We start from the raw sequence: 15,177 nt of genomic DNA, 5'->3' as shown, positions 1-15,177 counted from the left end.
GGGCGCCTTCCTAAAGACAGGTAGATTCCCTCCCCTGCCCAACCCTCAATGCTTACTTAGTACTTGCTATTTCCAGGTTGGGACGCTATCTTACTTTTTCTGTTGCTGTGACAAAGTCCCCTGACCAGAGCAGCTTAGGGGAGAAAAGGTTTATCTCAGCTTGCAGTTCAAGGACACAATTCATCAAGGCAGGACAGTCATGCCAGCAGGAGAATGAGGGAGCTGGTCACATGACACACACGATGAGGAAGCAGAGGGTGGCGAGTGGTCAGGTTCAGGTTAACTTCCTTCTTAGGCCCAGTAGGACCCAAGCAGAGAAAGGTGTTCCCCAAATTTAGGGTAGGTCTACCCTCTGTTAACCTAATGAAAAAAGAACTCATCCTGGAAGTTAACTAATCTAAATAATCTGAGACTTGTTTCCTTGGTAATTCCAGAGCCTATCAAGTTGACAGTGCTATTCCTCAGTCTCCCTGTGCAATGTTAAGGGACCCTGTGAATAGGTTTCTGCAGGAGAGAAAGGGCCATCGCCACAGCTAGGACTGCTCGATGGAAAGCAAGATTGTGTTGAAGACAAGCAGGCCACTGAACAGAAGAGTATACTGGATGTGTTTAGGGTTTTTTAAATATGCATACATTAGCATTTAAAATGAGCCATCATGCCTACAGACACATACTGTGTGTAGGGAAGTCGTCCATGCTCCATTGTGATGATTTGTGTATGTAGGCACATTTTCCACACTGACCCCCTATTTATCAGCATATCTTTTAGGGTCTCTCTGTGACGTTGTCTACAGATATTGGAATCTTCCTTTCTACTGGGACCTCACCATTTTTCGACCCATTTTTCTCACCCTCCTGAATACAGTAGGCTTGCAGTCACACATCACTTGGAATCCATTGTACTGAGCTCTCTTCCTAGCACAGCAGCGTGATTCCCACTCTGCTCCTCTGCTGCGGTCTTATGCAGGCCAAGCAGAGTTCTCTTCCGAGTTTGAGGGAGAGCACTTGTGAGCTGGGGCCACTGCCTAGCTGCATTTATGTTAACGCAGCACAGGACCCCACTATAAGGGACAATAGTCATGGAAACCACACTGAGCGTTCCTACTGAAGAGCTGTCTGCAGCTGCACAGCTACAAACAGCAGTCCCGTGGCCATGACAGCATGGCCACCCTCTCCTTCAGTCTCTTGTGTGTTTGAAGACGCACACTGTTGCACACCATTGCAGAACTCCAACGCACGTGTGGCTGAGTCAGTCATGGCTGTGTATGTGACTCACTCACCTCAAAGAAAACCTTGTGCATTCGTCAGGGCCTGGTGCTCTGTAGATGTAATGAGGCTGGTTTCCCTTCTATTAGCTGTCTCAGAGGTGGCTCGGAGCTCAAGTGGGGAGGAAAGAAACCCAGGTAACAATGCCCAGAACACCCTACAGGAGCCTAGGAAGAACCAGGGGACTCTGTGCCCAACCAGGCTGCAGCCTGATTCTATGAAATAGATACAAGTGAAAACTTCATTTTAAATTAGTTTTTCAAAGTAGTCGGTGATGCTAATATAAATATGCTGACCTTTGATTTTTAAGCAATTATACATCAACACCAAGTATGCCCAAAGAGCCTTCCAGTAAACCGAAAATTAAGGACTGCGTGCGGAATCTAACTGCAAAGAATTATCCATCCCCCATGAGTCCGTATTTGTGTGTCCCCAAACCTAATAAACCTGTACTGCCGGTAATGCCTCAGTCGTCTCAAAGATGGCGTTCTCCATGGCCATAAAAATTAAAGAAGAAAATGAGGGCTGAAGAACAGCTGCCGGGCCTGTGGTTTAAAGTGAAAACATCGCTAATGCCCTTAGCCCTTCCGTCTTTACTTTTTCGTTTATTTACTTGTTTATTCGTTCATTTATTTACTTACTTTGCACTGAACGAATCGTTACTGCGTCATTAGTCCCACATGTCTCCTTCCTTCGAGAATATGGCAGGGTCACATTGGTCACAGAGGTTAAGCTTCAGTAGCAGCATGGAGAGAATCCCATGGAATGATTGCATCAAGAATCCTTTGCCTTAGCCCTAACAGTGCACATCTCAACCGCCCAGGGCAACTGGAGTCCCTGGATCCCCAGAACGTGAAGAAACAGTTTCTTGGGGATGAAGATTGTCTGGAAGAAATGTTCTGTGATAGTCACTATATAAAGACCACATTTGGGGTTTTGTTTGCAAAAACTGCGTAGTTTACATCTGCATGTGTTAAGAGCCCTACGATGCCATTTCCCTAACAACTGACTAGAGGAAGACACCCACTTTTATAAAGATTGGCACCTATTAAACAGTGTCTCCCCATACAGCCCAGGTTGGCCCTAAGCTCCTGATTCTTGGCCTTACCCCTCCCGAGTGCTAGTATTACAGTCGTGGGTCACCATACCTGGGAAATACCCATTTAAAAAAAAAAAAAAGTAAGTTAAAGGGTATAATGATTTCTTAGTGGTATATTTTTCACCATGTGATTCATTTTCAAAGCAAGCACATCCATATAATTTAAATGTATGAGAATTAGAACTTTAGCCCACAAAACTTTCTTTCAAAGACCAGTGCTGTAGTGTGTAAACTGGGCAGTCAGCGTGTCTTAGTCAGGGTTTCTATTCCTGCACAAACATCATGACCAAGAAGCAAGCTGGGGAGGAAAGGGTTTATTCAGCTTACACTTCCACATTGCTGTTCATCACCAAAGGAAGTCAGGACTGGATCTCCAGCAGGTCAGGAAGCAGGAGCTGATTCAGAGGCCATGGAGGGATGTTACTTACTGACTTGCTTCCCCTGGCTTGCTCAGCTTGCTCTCTTATAGAACCCAAGACCACCAGCCCAGGGACAACACCACCCACAATGAGCTGGGTCCTCCCCACTTGATCACTAATTGAGAAAATGCCTTACAGCTGGGTCTCAGGGAGGCAGTTCCACAACTGAGGCTCCTTTTTCTGTGATAACTCCAGCTTGTGTTGACACACAGAACCAGCCGTTACACAGTGCCTCTGGTTGCTGACATCCCTGGGAAATTAAGACCCCCTGAAGTGGTTGGAAATAAGATCAGGACCTTGGCACAAGTTCCATAAATAAACAGGGGAAGGGAAGCTTTTTAATCCTCTCGCCAAGGCCAAGGAGCCTGGCTGTGTTTTCATCTTGATTTCTGGCTAATGCAGTTGCTAGAACCGAGTCTGTTTGATGTAGGAATTTTGAAAGCCACAAGGAAACTCCTCTTCAAGGTAAAGGCACTTCTTCAGAAAGTTCAGTCTAGACCAGACGATATGTCAGGAAAATGTCACTTGCAGTAAGGAATACTTTTCACAAGTGATGTACAGCCTTGTGTGAATTCACCCTAGGGACAGTTGCCTGTCATAAGTGGACCAAACACACCCCTACTTGAAACTCTGTGGCCAGGAAACTTGTAAACAAAAGTAAACCTCGGTTTAGACGTGAATCTGAACTTAGACCCTGGGCAATTCTCAGAGATGGATAGTGTAGCTCAAAGTATAAGAGCTGCCCTAATTTTCTGGACGTTGAGGTAAAGTAGGTTTGTGGGAACTCGTTGCTATATGATGATATCTATAGATGTCTCCCCCTCATCCCCCTCCTGCCGCTTGGGAAACAGTCCTACAGTGCTAATTCCCTCTCAGCCATTGAGGTAACCTGCTCACTCCACTTCACTAGGCACAAAAAAGGATATTTGGTGGTTAGAGCGCAACTCAAATTCAGATTGTTTGACTTCCTTCAAATGTGAAGTAGGGTATTGGAGGGTAGTGGGAGTTCCCATGGCAACCAAACAGACCCCACTTGAATTGGTTACTTTTCTCATCGCAGGGACAACATCTAAGAAATAATTTTAAGGAGGAAGGAGTTGGGTTTGGCTTCCGGTTTGAGATGATATAGCCCATCATGAAGGGGAAGACATGGTGTCAGGGGGCCACTGTTCACATTGCAAACCGTTCATATGCAAAGTCAGGAAGCAGAGAGGGAACAGGAAGTAAGACTTCACTACAAAGTCCCAAGACCCACCCTCAGGGGCTGACTTCCTTCTTCTGTGAGGCTTTACCTCCAAAAGTGCGAGCAAACTTCCCTGACAGCACCAGGGATAAACCAAGTGTTCGAATCCATGAGGCTGTGGGGGATCTTCCACATTCAGACAGCAATTCACACAGCATTTCATGAGATGGACGTTTAAAGAAGTGAAAGACAGTGAGAGTTCTCGGGGAAAACCCGACTGCTGCTGGGAATGGCTCATGCAAACAAAAATGCTGGACAGCAGCTTCAGGCACTGTCACCTGCCTTTGCCGCTCTACCCACGCGAAGCCTCACCTTTAACCTCTTTTACCTTAGTTTATTCTTTTGGTAGAAAAAATAATAATCTCTTTCTAAATAACGTGGAAATTTTCATAGGCTGATGAGAGGATTGCATCAGAAACTGAGGCACTCGGGTTTCAGTTATGATGTCCGTTCTGCTTCTCGATATGTATGTATCTACGCATTGTTTATTTTGAGACATAATCTCACTCCATACGTAACGATGCCTGGGAACTCACTACATATCCAAGCTGGTGTCGAACATACAATCCTCCAGTTTCAGCCTCCCGAGTGCTAGTATCACAAGCGTGTGCTAGCATGTTTTGCTTGTTAATTTTAAACCTCCTCAGAATGGACGTTTGTGCATTCTGTTCTCAATGGGGGTTGCTATGGGAACCAAATGAGCCAGCGAGTAGTTATGAAGGCCTTAGATGTGGACAGTGTCAGGAGGGTAGAGGGTCTTTGTTGTTTTCAAGATGCTATAGCAGGACTCAAGTTCTTGGTAGCCCTACCATGGCACTGGAGATAGCTATGGTTTATACATAGTCAGAAAGTATATGGTAACCATAGGAAGACTCGGTATGTCCCCCACAAGCCAGCATCCCTATTAGCTGCTGCTTCACGGAGCCAAGCTAAGTCTTTCCAGCCAGGCTGGTCTGCAAAGTGTCCACAGTGCATTAATATTCCTCCTTTCTGGGAAAAGTCATTAATGAAGTGTGGCCTGGTACTTTCTTGGGTTTACATTCTTATTCTCGGGGACTAGGAAGCATCAACCTGCTTCCCCAAAACATCTGGGCTTCCCCTTCCTGCTTAATAAATGATGTCACAAAGAAGGAAATCATGGCTATTTTCAGTTTTTCTGGGCCATCCTGGTGCAGAAATGTGGCCTTGAGTGTTAGCTTTGAAGCCTGAGATTTTTCTGGAGGTGTCCTGTGTTGTTATAAAATTATATTAAATGGTTTTCTTTTACCTCCACTAGATCCGGCACCATGGTGCCCTAAGATATCTGGTAGATATCTTGCCAGAAACATACATCCCAACTCTGTGGCATCCCAGTGTCTCTGCTGCTACACATTCTCCAAAATTCAATTCTCCACAAGAAAGAACACACAACACAATAACCTCTGATCCAATTGATAAGATATAATTGCCCACCTCAACATACATCCCTTAAGAATATTCGTAACAACCTGTAAAGGTACAGCATGGAATCTTAACATCAGCCTCCATGTTCTCTCGGTGCCTTCTCTGCTGTCTCCTCCAGTCTCCTCCTCATCCCTCAAACTTTTCTCCCGCCACCTTCCTTCTCGTCCAATGACAGGCCTCATTCTATCTTGTACCTGCCTCACCTGCGTGATGACATCATCCCACAGTCCTGGATGATGCGTCTTCTCCTGGTGATGGTGCTTCCTAGCTGCTCGTTGACGTTCTCTCTGCAGACTGGTCTGTCTGTGGTGACAGGAACAGTGATGCTCATGCGTGTCTTGTGGCTCTAGTTCTCTCAGACTTCACCACAAGTGACAACTGTCACAAATGAGTCCTCTAGTTATGCAGATTTACTACCCTACATCCAAGGAGTGGAAGGGACACTAGGAGTCTGCATTTCTTTTCTCTTCCTGAGACAAAATTTTACTGTGCAACCGGGGAGATCCTCAAACTTGCTATGTACCCTAGGTAAGCCCTATACTTGAAATCCTCCTGTCTCAGCCTCCCAAGTGCTGGGATTAAAAACTTTAGGACACATGCCATAATTCTGTACTTCCAACAAGATGCCCAATGGACACCTACGGCTTGAGCTCCAATTTACATGACAGAATTTAAGGGACAGAGCTCCAGAAACTGTCACCCAGCCACCTGGAATCTTGTGGCTAAGGAACACAGCCTTAAGGAGTTTCAGAAGCCACAAGGACATTAATAACAGCATCACACTAATAGTCTGAGCCAAGAGTTAGACATGCACAAGCTCTGGTTGGAAAATTAAATCTGATCTCATAGTTCTAATATGGGCAAAATGCCTAGAATGGATGGTGGCTGATTTATAGTGGAGCCTTTGATGGGGAAACATTACAGCCCTACTTCCAGTGCACCTGGAGGCCGAGGGGCAGTGAATGCAGTGTGTGGCAGTGAATGCAGTGTGTGGAGCAGCCAGCAGATATATAAAAGCTTAAAACCATTTTTAGGAGAATCCCATGTTAAACAAAATTAAAAAGAAAGTCCCATTTTGATAGAGGTAAGAGATCGGTATTGTTTCACAAAGATCAGAATTAAGACAGTTATAATGTCAATAAAGTTTCAGTTCTAGGAAAAAAAAAAAAAAAAAAAAAACAGGGAAAGCCTGATCAACCATTGGCTCAGTGGTCTCTAAACCAAGTCCTTCATGACCTTGTTAGACAAGGCTAAGGTAACTCCTCATTTATATGAAAACTAAAAAAATCCTTAGTACGTCCAGGATACGGAAGGCATCAGTCAGTAATTAATTACCAGTAACTATGAAGCTTGTAGAAAGATTGACTCAATGACTATAAATTTTATTTTTTAAAAACTTGAAATGTACCCCTTAAGATTTGGAAAATTACTTGACTGATGTGTCATTTAATAGTTATAAGGAGACAATGCGGTGGAATATGTAGGATTCCTGTGTTCCCTCCTCCCGAAGACCTTTTTCAGGGCTGTTTCCCTAAGAAACAAATAATCATGAACATCTTTTCTATCCACAAAGAAAAAAAAAGTTTGAAATCATTTGAAGATGAATCATTGTGACTCTCGTTTGATGTTGCTTTCCTTGAAGTATCTTGAATGTTTTCCACAATAGCTAAGTGGTGGCGCTCGCCCTCCCCTCCCCCACCCCACTTTCCTGTTTACTCTAAGCTTGGTTTGCCTACATAAATCAAAGCATTTTTGAAAGAGGAAGGTGATAGGGTTCACTCTGTGAGTGTGTGTGTGTGTGTGTGTGTGTGTGTGTGTGTGTGTGTGTGTGTGTGTGTGGTGTGTGTGTGGGGTGTGTGTGTGTGTGTGTGTGTGTGTGAATTCACACCCATTACAGGAACCATAAGTGAAAAATTACCATCACTGGATTTAATTAAATATTCCTGCTTTAACCTTCAAAAACTCAAGTGTCTGGGTATTACAGACGATTCTTCACTGCAGAAGTAACTGATGTAATGTTAGCTGATAACAAGTCGCTGTCCAGAAGGAGAAAGGGGAGTCTTGGGACAATGAATACAAGTTGTCTCTTAGCTTAATACAGCTATTGGCAAGCTTAGATATTTAAAGGCTTCAGTGATCTTCAATATAGGCCATCAAATTGGGATAAAATATTAAATTAATTCAAATAAAAGTATAACCTGTCAGCGCTATGGCCAGCACAGTAGAAAATGGCTTCTTGTGGGTTTGCCTCACGACGGGATCAAAGCTCAGAACGGGCAGTGAAACAGTCACTCTGGTCCCTGCTCTGTTGGTCACAGGCACAATGGCCCAGTGCCAGTGCATTTTCCAGTGGTAAAACCCTGAGCCCTTAATCACAAAGTAGCCGGCTGTCTTGAACATTTTATGATCACAAAGTAGAGTCCTACCGTGGTAATGGTAATCCTGTCGAATTTATCCAGCGCTCTGCCCTTAGGAGCATACCGAGTCCCTTGTTCCAAATGACATAGCCGGAAGTGGTTATTTTTAAATTTTCTATGTTAAATTGAGGTAATAATATGGATTCCTGCTACTTGTACCAAGGGGTTTTTCTCTCAACTGAACATGTTGCTTTTCTTGAATATTTCAACTTTTCACATAAATTTCCTAGTAGGTGTTTTGTGGGGATTTTGTAGGTGTTTTGTTTTGAGGGGATTTCGGTGATTTTTTTTAAATATGTGTGTATGTCTGCTATTGGAGACAATGTCCACTGTGTAGGGCTAATGCAGTTACAAGTCAATGTTCCCAGATGCAAGGCTTATGGTTGATCTGCTCTCTCAAGTCAGCACTCTCAGGATGACAACCCACCCTGTGCGGTATCACCGCTCAAGAGCTATGCTGGAGACAGGAAGGAATTGTAACTCACAAGGCTGAAGATATGCGGGGGGCAGGGGCGGGGGGGCCCTAGGAACACTGAGCGGCCCTAGTGTCTTGAATTAACTCGATACACAATGGGGACTCATTGAAATGGGGAGGAGTCATGCCTTAGTATCTAGGAAAGATCTAGGGAAAGCAGTCAAATGCAGATTGGTAAGGAGAGCAGAAACCAGTCAGTTCATATTGCATTAAGAATATCTGAGCTCAGGGGTTGGGGATTTAGCTCAGTGGTAGAGCGCTTGCCTAGCAAGCGCAAGGCCCTGGGTTCGGTCCCCAGCTCCGGAAAAAAAAAATAGAAAAAGGAAAAAAAAAAGAATATCTGAGCTCTCAGTGTGGTGGTAGACTCCTGAAATCTTAGAATTGGGCCATGGAGGATGACCGGTTCATCTACGTAGAGTTTGAGGCTAGCCTGGACTCCATGAGATGTGAGACTCTTGTCTTCAACTAAAACAACAACAGCAAACAGCCAGTAACTATGCCTAGGTAATTTATAAAAATGAACATTTGTTTCTCACAGTCAGAACTCAAGCTTCCCTTATTCAGAGTGGTGACTTGTTACTGTACCTTCCAGAGAGACCAAGCCCTACTCCATTCATAACAATGAGAGCCTTCACCTAATCCCATCTGCAAACCCCACACAACCCAGTGTATTGTTACTTCACTGGGGAATAAATTTAAGGGACATTCATATTAAGGCAGTAAGTCCTCAGCTATGATTATCAAGTAAAACCGGCGGGAGGTCACAGAACAGGGAGAGGATTCAGAATTAGACATCCCAATGTTGTCAGTAGTGTTAAGTATGTGTCGTGGACAGTTCTGAGGCCCTAACTAGCATGGGAAGGCAGGAGGGAGAAAAGAACCAAATCTGTAGTCCAAGAGGAAGGCTCCAGGTCTTATACCCTCCACATTCTCAGAATATGTAGAATAAAAGAAGAGTCAGTCATGAAGAAATATCATTTCAGTGCTGTCACATGAAGGAGATCTTTACATTTTCAAGCATGGGTGACATTTTCGAAGGGGAAAGTTGTAGAAAGAAATATAAAAAGAAAATGTTAAGGACACAGAGCTTGCTTAGTTTTCTTCCTTTCTTTCTTCTTTCTTTCTAAGGAGGGGGCCAACATTTTGAGGCATTATGGGGAAACAGCCAGACAATGTAAGGTTTCAAAGCCCAGGAAGTGCATGGTACTAAATGCCACAGAGACCTCGAGCAGCCAAGAGCTCCCTCCCAGCTGGGTTTTTGCCTCTCAAGGCGGACATGTGGGCACCAATAATTATTCCAGACTATCTTGACTTCAGGGTAGTAAATGCTAACCAGTCAAAGCATAAGATTTATATAAAAGAAATGCCCACTTAATTTATTAAATCAGATGTTGGCCAAGTTATTGGCCATTACCTTGACTTGATAAGACATGAAAAAATCTAGCAGAAGTCTAATGAGGGCCTTTTATCTGTGTGGGAAAGGTCGTTGCACGCATCAAATATTGAATTTTAGATCAGTGCCACGCTGAGTAGGTATATATTATAACTCAAATTAGACTTCAAAAGGACTAATTTGCTAGGAGTTCTATCATTTAAAATAATCTCCTGTAATAAAACTGACTCTACAGGAAGATATTAATCGTGTACTTTAATACTGTCCCTTTAAATTGTTTTAATGGGTACACATTTGAGCGGAATTTTAATTTTTCCAGTAAGTTTGCTTTTTTTGTCCACTTAAAAGAGAATTTAAAGGATGATAGTAAAATGTTCCAAGTCGAATATAAACCCAGATTTAATTTTCTTTATTTTCTTCAGCATTGATATATTAACTGGTGAATGGCTTGAAATATAATTCAGTAAACTGTTTGACACAGGCATGACTAGTAACACACTTAATTAACCAAATATTAATACCATAAGATCAATGGGCCTCTGATTTTTAAGAAGCTATAACTAAACTCTCAGGTGAGTTTTTTGTAAGATTAATAGGAGAGTTGCAAATCATCTGGGTTTTTTGGGGGGTGGGGTTTTGGTGATAGTGGCAGCTACACTCATTATAATATATTATATTTTTCCTTTTCCCCAGTAAACTATTTTAATAATGGAAGGATGGGAGGATTTTTCACTGGACTCTCAGGTCTTTAGGTAGATCAGCTATATTCCATAAAGTTGGGGTTTTTTAGGCGGGGGGAATAGAAGCTACAGAAAAGAAAGTCAGGAGCTTTTATCTTGAGTCACATGTGTGATGCTGGGAGGCAGAGATAGAAGATTAGCCCAGAGAATTAGCATCCTTCAGTGTCCACAGGAGTATACCTTGAAGGACTAAGTGTATCTTTTTAGCCCCTGCTGCATCTGGGGAAGACTGCTGTTTTCAGAGCCAAGGGGATGACTGAACGGAGCAGGCTCACCCACCCACATGTTCACAGAAGGTGGGCGTGGAGAATATATCTTGGTTCCCAGACTGCACCTTGCCTACTTCCATGCCCTGCTGTTAGCACTCCATCCCAGTACCACATCACAGCATGCTGTAGATTCCTTCATGACCACCGGATACATGGGGAGTCTGTGGAAAGGAAAGGGCAGTTACTCCTCCAGGTCTTCACCTCCAGAAGAGGGGATCAGCAGCAGGGTCATCCCTCTGCCAGTCTCCACAGGCTCAAAGCAGCCCATCTGGACAGTTGCTGGCTGTGACTTTCCTTAAGGTGCTTAGTTTTGACCTGCAGTTGTTGCCAAGTGACGCCTCAGTCACACATAGCACATAGTAGGAATTGCTGATGAAGCTTTCGTTGGCCGTTGTAAACACACATTAACCAAGGACGCCTTGGTTTTTCTTTAGACGAGCTGCTTCAGAAGGAGCAGAACTACTCCGACGACGTCTTAGCCAACATGATCAGTGAACCCAGAATCAGTTACGGCAACGATGCTCTCATGCCTTCTTTGACTGAAACGAAGACCACTGTGGAGCTCCTTCCCGTGAATGGCGAATTCAGCCTGGATGATCTCCAACCGTGGCATCCTTTTGGGGTGGACTCTGTGCCAGCCAATACAGAAAATGAAGGTAAGAGTCCCTAGCTAGAGCCAAAAGCCTTCTGGGGTGTGTGTGTGTGTGTGTGTGTGTGTGTGTGTGTGTGTGTGTGTGTCTGTGTGTGTGTGTCTGTGTGTGTGTGTCTGTGTGTGTGTGTATGTCTATGTGTGTGTGTCTGCACACACATGTGCTTTATACTAGATTGACAAACCCTGCCTCAGTTTCTAAGGTGCAGAACAATCAAGACAGACACTTGCCATCTGCACACATATACACAAAGTAAGAACAATACCTAAGTTGTTTCCCCATTCTTAAAATAAAAGTAGGTAATGAAACACATAGCAAGTCATGTATTCCTGGGGGGGGGGGGTTGGGAGGGGGCAAATAGAGTCAGAGAACTAGAGAGGCACAGCCTTGGACTCCCAGAAACCCACCTGCCTCTGCCTCCCGTGTGCCGGAATTTAAGACACCTGGAAATAATTATTTAAAAACACTCTCACTGAGAAGTATCTTATTGCTTCCATGAAATTGATTTGATTTGACTTGCAATTCTCACCTTTGCCCAGAATATCCACCTTTAATGAAAAGGGTGACCAAATTTAGGGCAGACAGTTTGACACTCCCCCCCACCAGAGAGAAGCTTTGACAGGGCCTCGTACAGTGAAGTAGACCAACGCTGAGATAATCTTCCTCAGCGATGGGTTCTCACATGAGAGAACGTAATGAATGCAGAAGTAGAATGAATGAAGCAAGCTTGCTTCAGAACTAAAGCAGTATCACACTAAACGATTTCTCGACGGATGAATTTGTACACGTGGGCGATGAAGTTCTTCCACAGGGACTTAGAAGTACCCGTTTAGGAAACGGCATCTTTTAGTTTGTTTTGCCATTTTGCCTTGTTCCTTGTGCAAATTGCAAGCACACAAATTACCTTGATTTGTTGAAAGTAAGAATGCTTTCCAACAAGGCAACGGGATCCTCACAGTGTAAAAGCACTGAGCAAACAGGATGAGTTTTTTGTTTTGTTGGGTTTTGGTGTATTCGTTTGATTTTGGTGTTTGTGGTTCTTTTTTTGAGGCAAGTCTCTCTTTGTAGCTGTGGCTATCCTGGAACTCACTTGTAGTCCAGGCTGGCCTCCAACTCAGAGCTCTGCCTGCCTCTGCTGGAATTAAAGGTGTGTGCCACCATGTCTGGTGAGTGAGCAGTTTTTGAAGACAGACTGCAGAAATCATTGCGTAGGCTTTCGTCACAGCATAATGACCTGATTTGTTTCTTCAACCTGGAAAACAAAGGCAACTTATAGGCATGATTATATCAAATACTATCAATTAAAACATCAATGTCATTTATGGGGTAGAAATAACTGACTTTCCCATTTGTTAAAATTATCCTAACAAAACAAAACAAAACCAGAAAGAGTAGGTCATTTGATTTTCTCTGCCTCGTGGTATTATATAGGTACATTTGGGGCTTTACTGTCATTGTTACCCCCTTCATAATCTCTAATGAGATGGGTATGTAAAAACTGTACAGCCTCATTTTCTAAGCCCAGTGCTCACGAGGCTGGCTCTTAATAGGAATAGCTCATACTGTCACATGAGCCTTAGGAAACAATGTATGTGTGTATGCACACGTGTGGACACACCTCACACCTCACACCTACCCACTGATACTCTAGAGGATTGCCAAGATATCCAGGTAAAACCTTGATTTAAGTGAGTCTGGATATATGCTCAACGTTCAGTATAATAGTGCCCAGGTTTCATCGAACACAGGCATCCTTGTTAAAGACGTGCTACTGGGGCTGGGGCAATCAATTAGTAAACTGTTTTGGACTTACAAGCATGAAGACCTGTGTTTAAGTCCCACAGTCTATGTACAAAGCTAGGCATGGTGGCTCTGGGAAGGTAGATAGATAGACCCCTCAGGCACACTTCCCAGCCAGCCTAGCCTACTTGGTAAGTTCTTTCCCAGAGGCCTTGTGATGGATGGCTCTTGAGTCATAGCACCTGGGGTTGATCTCTGGCCTCCATACACATGTACAGGCATAACACACACACACACACACACACACACACACACACCTGCTAATAATTAACAGCACAGTGTCATATTCCAGTAACAGGCGAGATCAGGAACATAGTCAATACAAGGGTTTAACTACAACATGGGTGCCGTCTATTCAGTCTACAACACCAGCCTAACTTTATATCCCAGGGGACATGAGTCTTTATTTTCTCCAAGTCTTGAGGGATGGGTCTCACCTTTATTAGTCCCAATACCCCATTAGAGCAGATATTTTGAAAAGCCTTTTCAACAATTAATACTTTGTTTGGTCTATTTGAGCTTGACAGTCTGAGGGGTGAACCTGGGATGTGTGCATGGTAAGCAAGAGTTCTACTACAAACTATCACTCCCAGCCTACAAGGGACTGGCTAAGTCTTCTTGGCAAAACAATGTTGCAAAATGCAATAATGTTGCAAGTAGCATTTAGAAATAATACAGTTCTCTCTTTATTTACTCAGTAACACCCACTAAGAACTGCAGGGGTTAAATGGCTCAGTGGGTGAGAACAATTGTTCTGCAAACCTGAAGTCCTGACTTTGATTCTCCAATATGTACATATACATATACATATACATATACATTTCCACTATTGGGAGCAAACATAGGTAGATCCCCGGCCCCCCAAAAAGAAATTCAACCACGGCAGCACATATCCTGTGTATAATTCCTGTGTTGGGAGCAGACATAGGTGTGTATCCTGAGTGCTCACCATGCAGAGAGCCTGTATGAAACTGCCAGCTCCAGTCTCAGTGAGAGACCCTGTCTCAAGGCAATAAGATAGAGTGTTAGAGCAAGATACACTAAGCCCTGCCTTGTGCATGGACAAACACCAGTGCACACACTTGTGCACCTGTGTGTGCACCACTCAACACATGCACACACCATGCACACACAAAACTATAAAGAAACAATGAATTCATAAATAGAACCGAAGTGGGTTCTGGATTCACATTATCATTAACCCCTCATATCCAGTGTGAAGAGAACCATGTAGGGTGTGGGTTGTTGCAATGACCCTGCATACAACATTCAGTGCACTGGATCCTCTCCCACTAAATGGCAGTCATGCCTCTCTTTGCTTAGTCTAGGGACTAAACACCACATTCTCCATGGGATAGTAGCCAGGGTTTACCCTCCACTCCTAATGACAGGTTTGACACACCATTATGGCTCTGCTGTGTGACTGCTCACATGACTGAGCCTCCCCAGCCACTGTCCAGCCTGAGATAATTTGTGTCTTCATTCCTTGCTTAAAGGCTGTTTGAGAACATATACGTAGGGTGGCATAGAAAGCTCTTTTCAAACCTTTTTAATGGAACAGAGTCTTGTTAGAGAGGCTTGGTCATTCTCCAGATGGCTCACATGAGCCTAAAAAGTATGTCCTTCAAATGGATAAGTAATAAAGTGTATGATACTGTGCTCCTGCTATCCCTTCCCCACGATCCCTGCTGTCCCCCACACACACCCTGAGCTGCTAAAAATACCTACAGTTCTCAAAGGATTTCCTTTCATTGTCCAAGAGGCCCTTGCCGGCATAGTTTCAAATGCTTATCAGAAGGGTCTTGTTTTTCTCAACAAAAACAGTCAAGATCAGTAGATGCCGGGTCATTTAGTTCTCTTTCACTGAGAAAAGAGAGAGTTAAGAGTGTGGATGACTGCGGTGAAACAGTATTTTTAGGACACATCAGGGCAGTTACTTAGGCAAAGGAATTCAATCGTTGAG

At 43.8% G+C, this 15,177-nt stretch overlaps 1 protein-coding gene across 6 annotated transcripts in view; it reads left to right on the top strand.

Annotated features, from left to right (window-relative positions):
• Positions 1-15,177, top strand: part of App (amyloid beta precursor protein) — a 216,812-nt gene that overhangs the window by 183,285 nt on the left and 18,350 nt on the right. For all 6 annotated transcript variants that reach the window (XM_087576826.1, XM_087576824.1, XM_087576823.1 and 3 more), the window contains one exon: positions 11,199-11,420. In XM_087576826.1, the coding sequence (XP_087432952.1) occupies positions 11,199-11,420 (222 nt within the window). The remainder of the gene's footprint in view (positions 1-11,198; positions 11,421-15,177) is intronic.

This window comes from Rattus norvegicus, chromosome 11 (assembly GCF_021556685.1).
Source record: "Rattus norvegicus strain SHRSP/BbbUtx chromosome 11, alternate assembly SHRSP_T2T, whole genome shotgun sequence".
NCBI classification, from domain to species: domain Eukaryota; kingdom Metazoa; phylum Chordata; class Mammalia; order Rodentia; family Muridae; genus Rattus; species Rattus norvegicus.
Note: the sequence above shows the minus strand (reverse complement) of the source record. Positions and strands in the feature narration are given on the sequence as shown.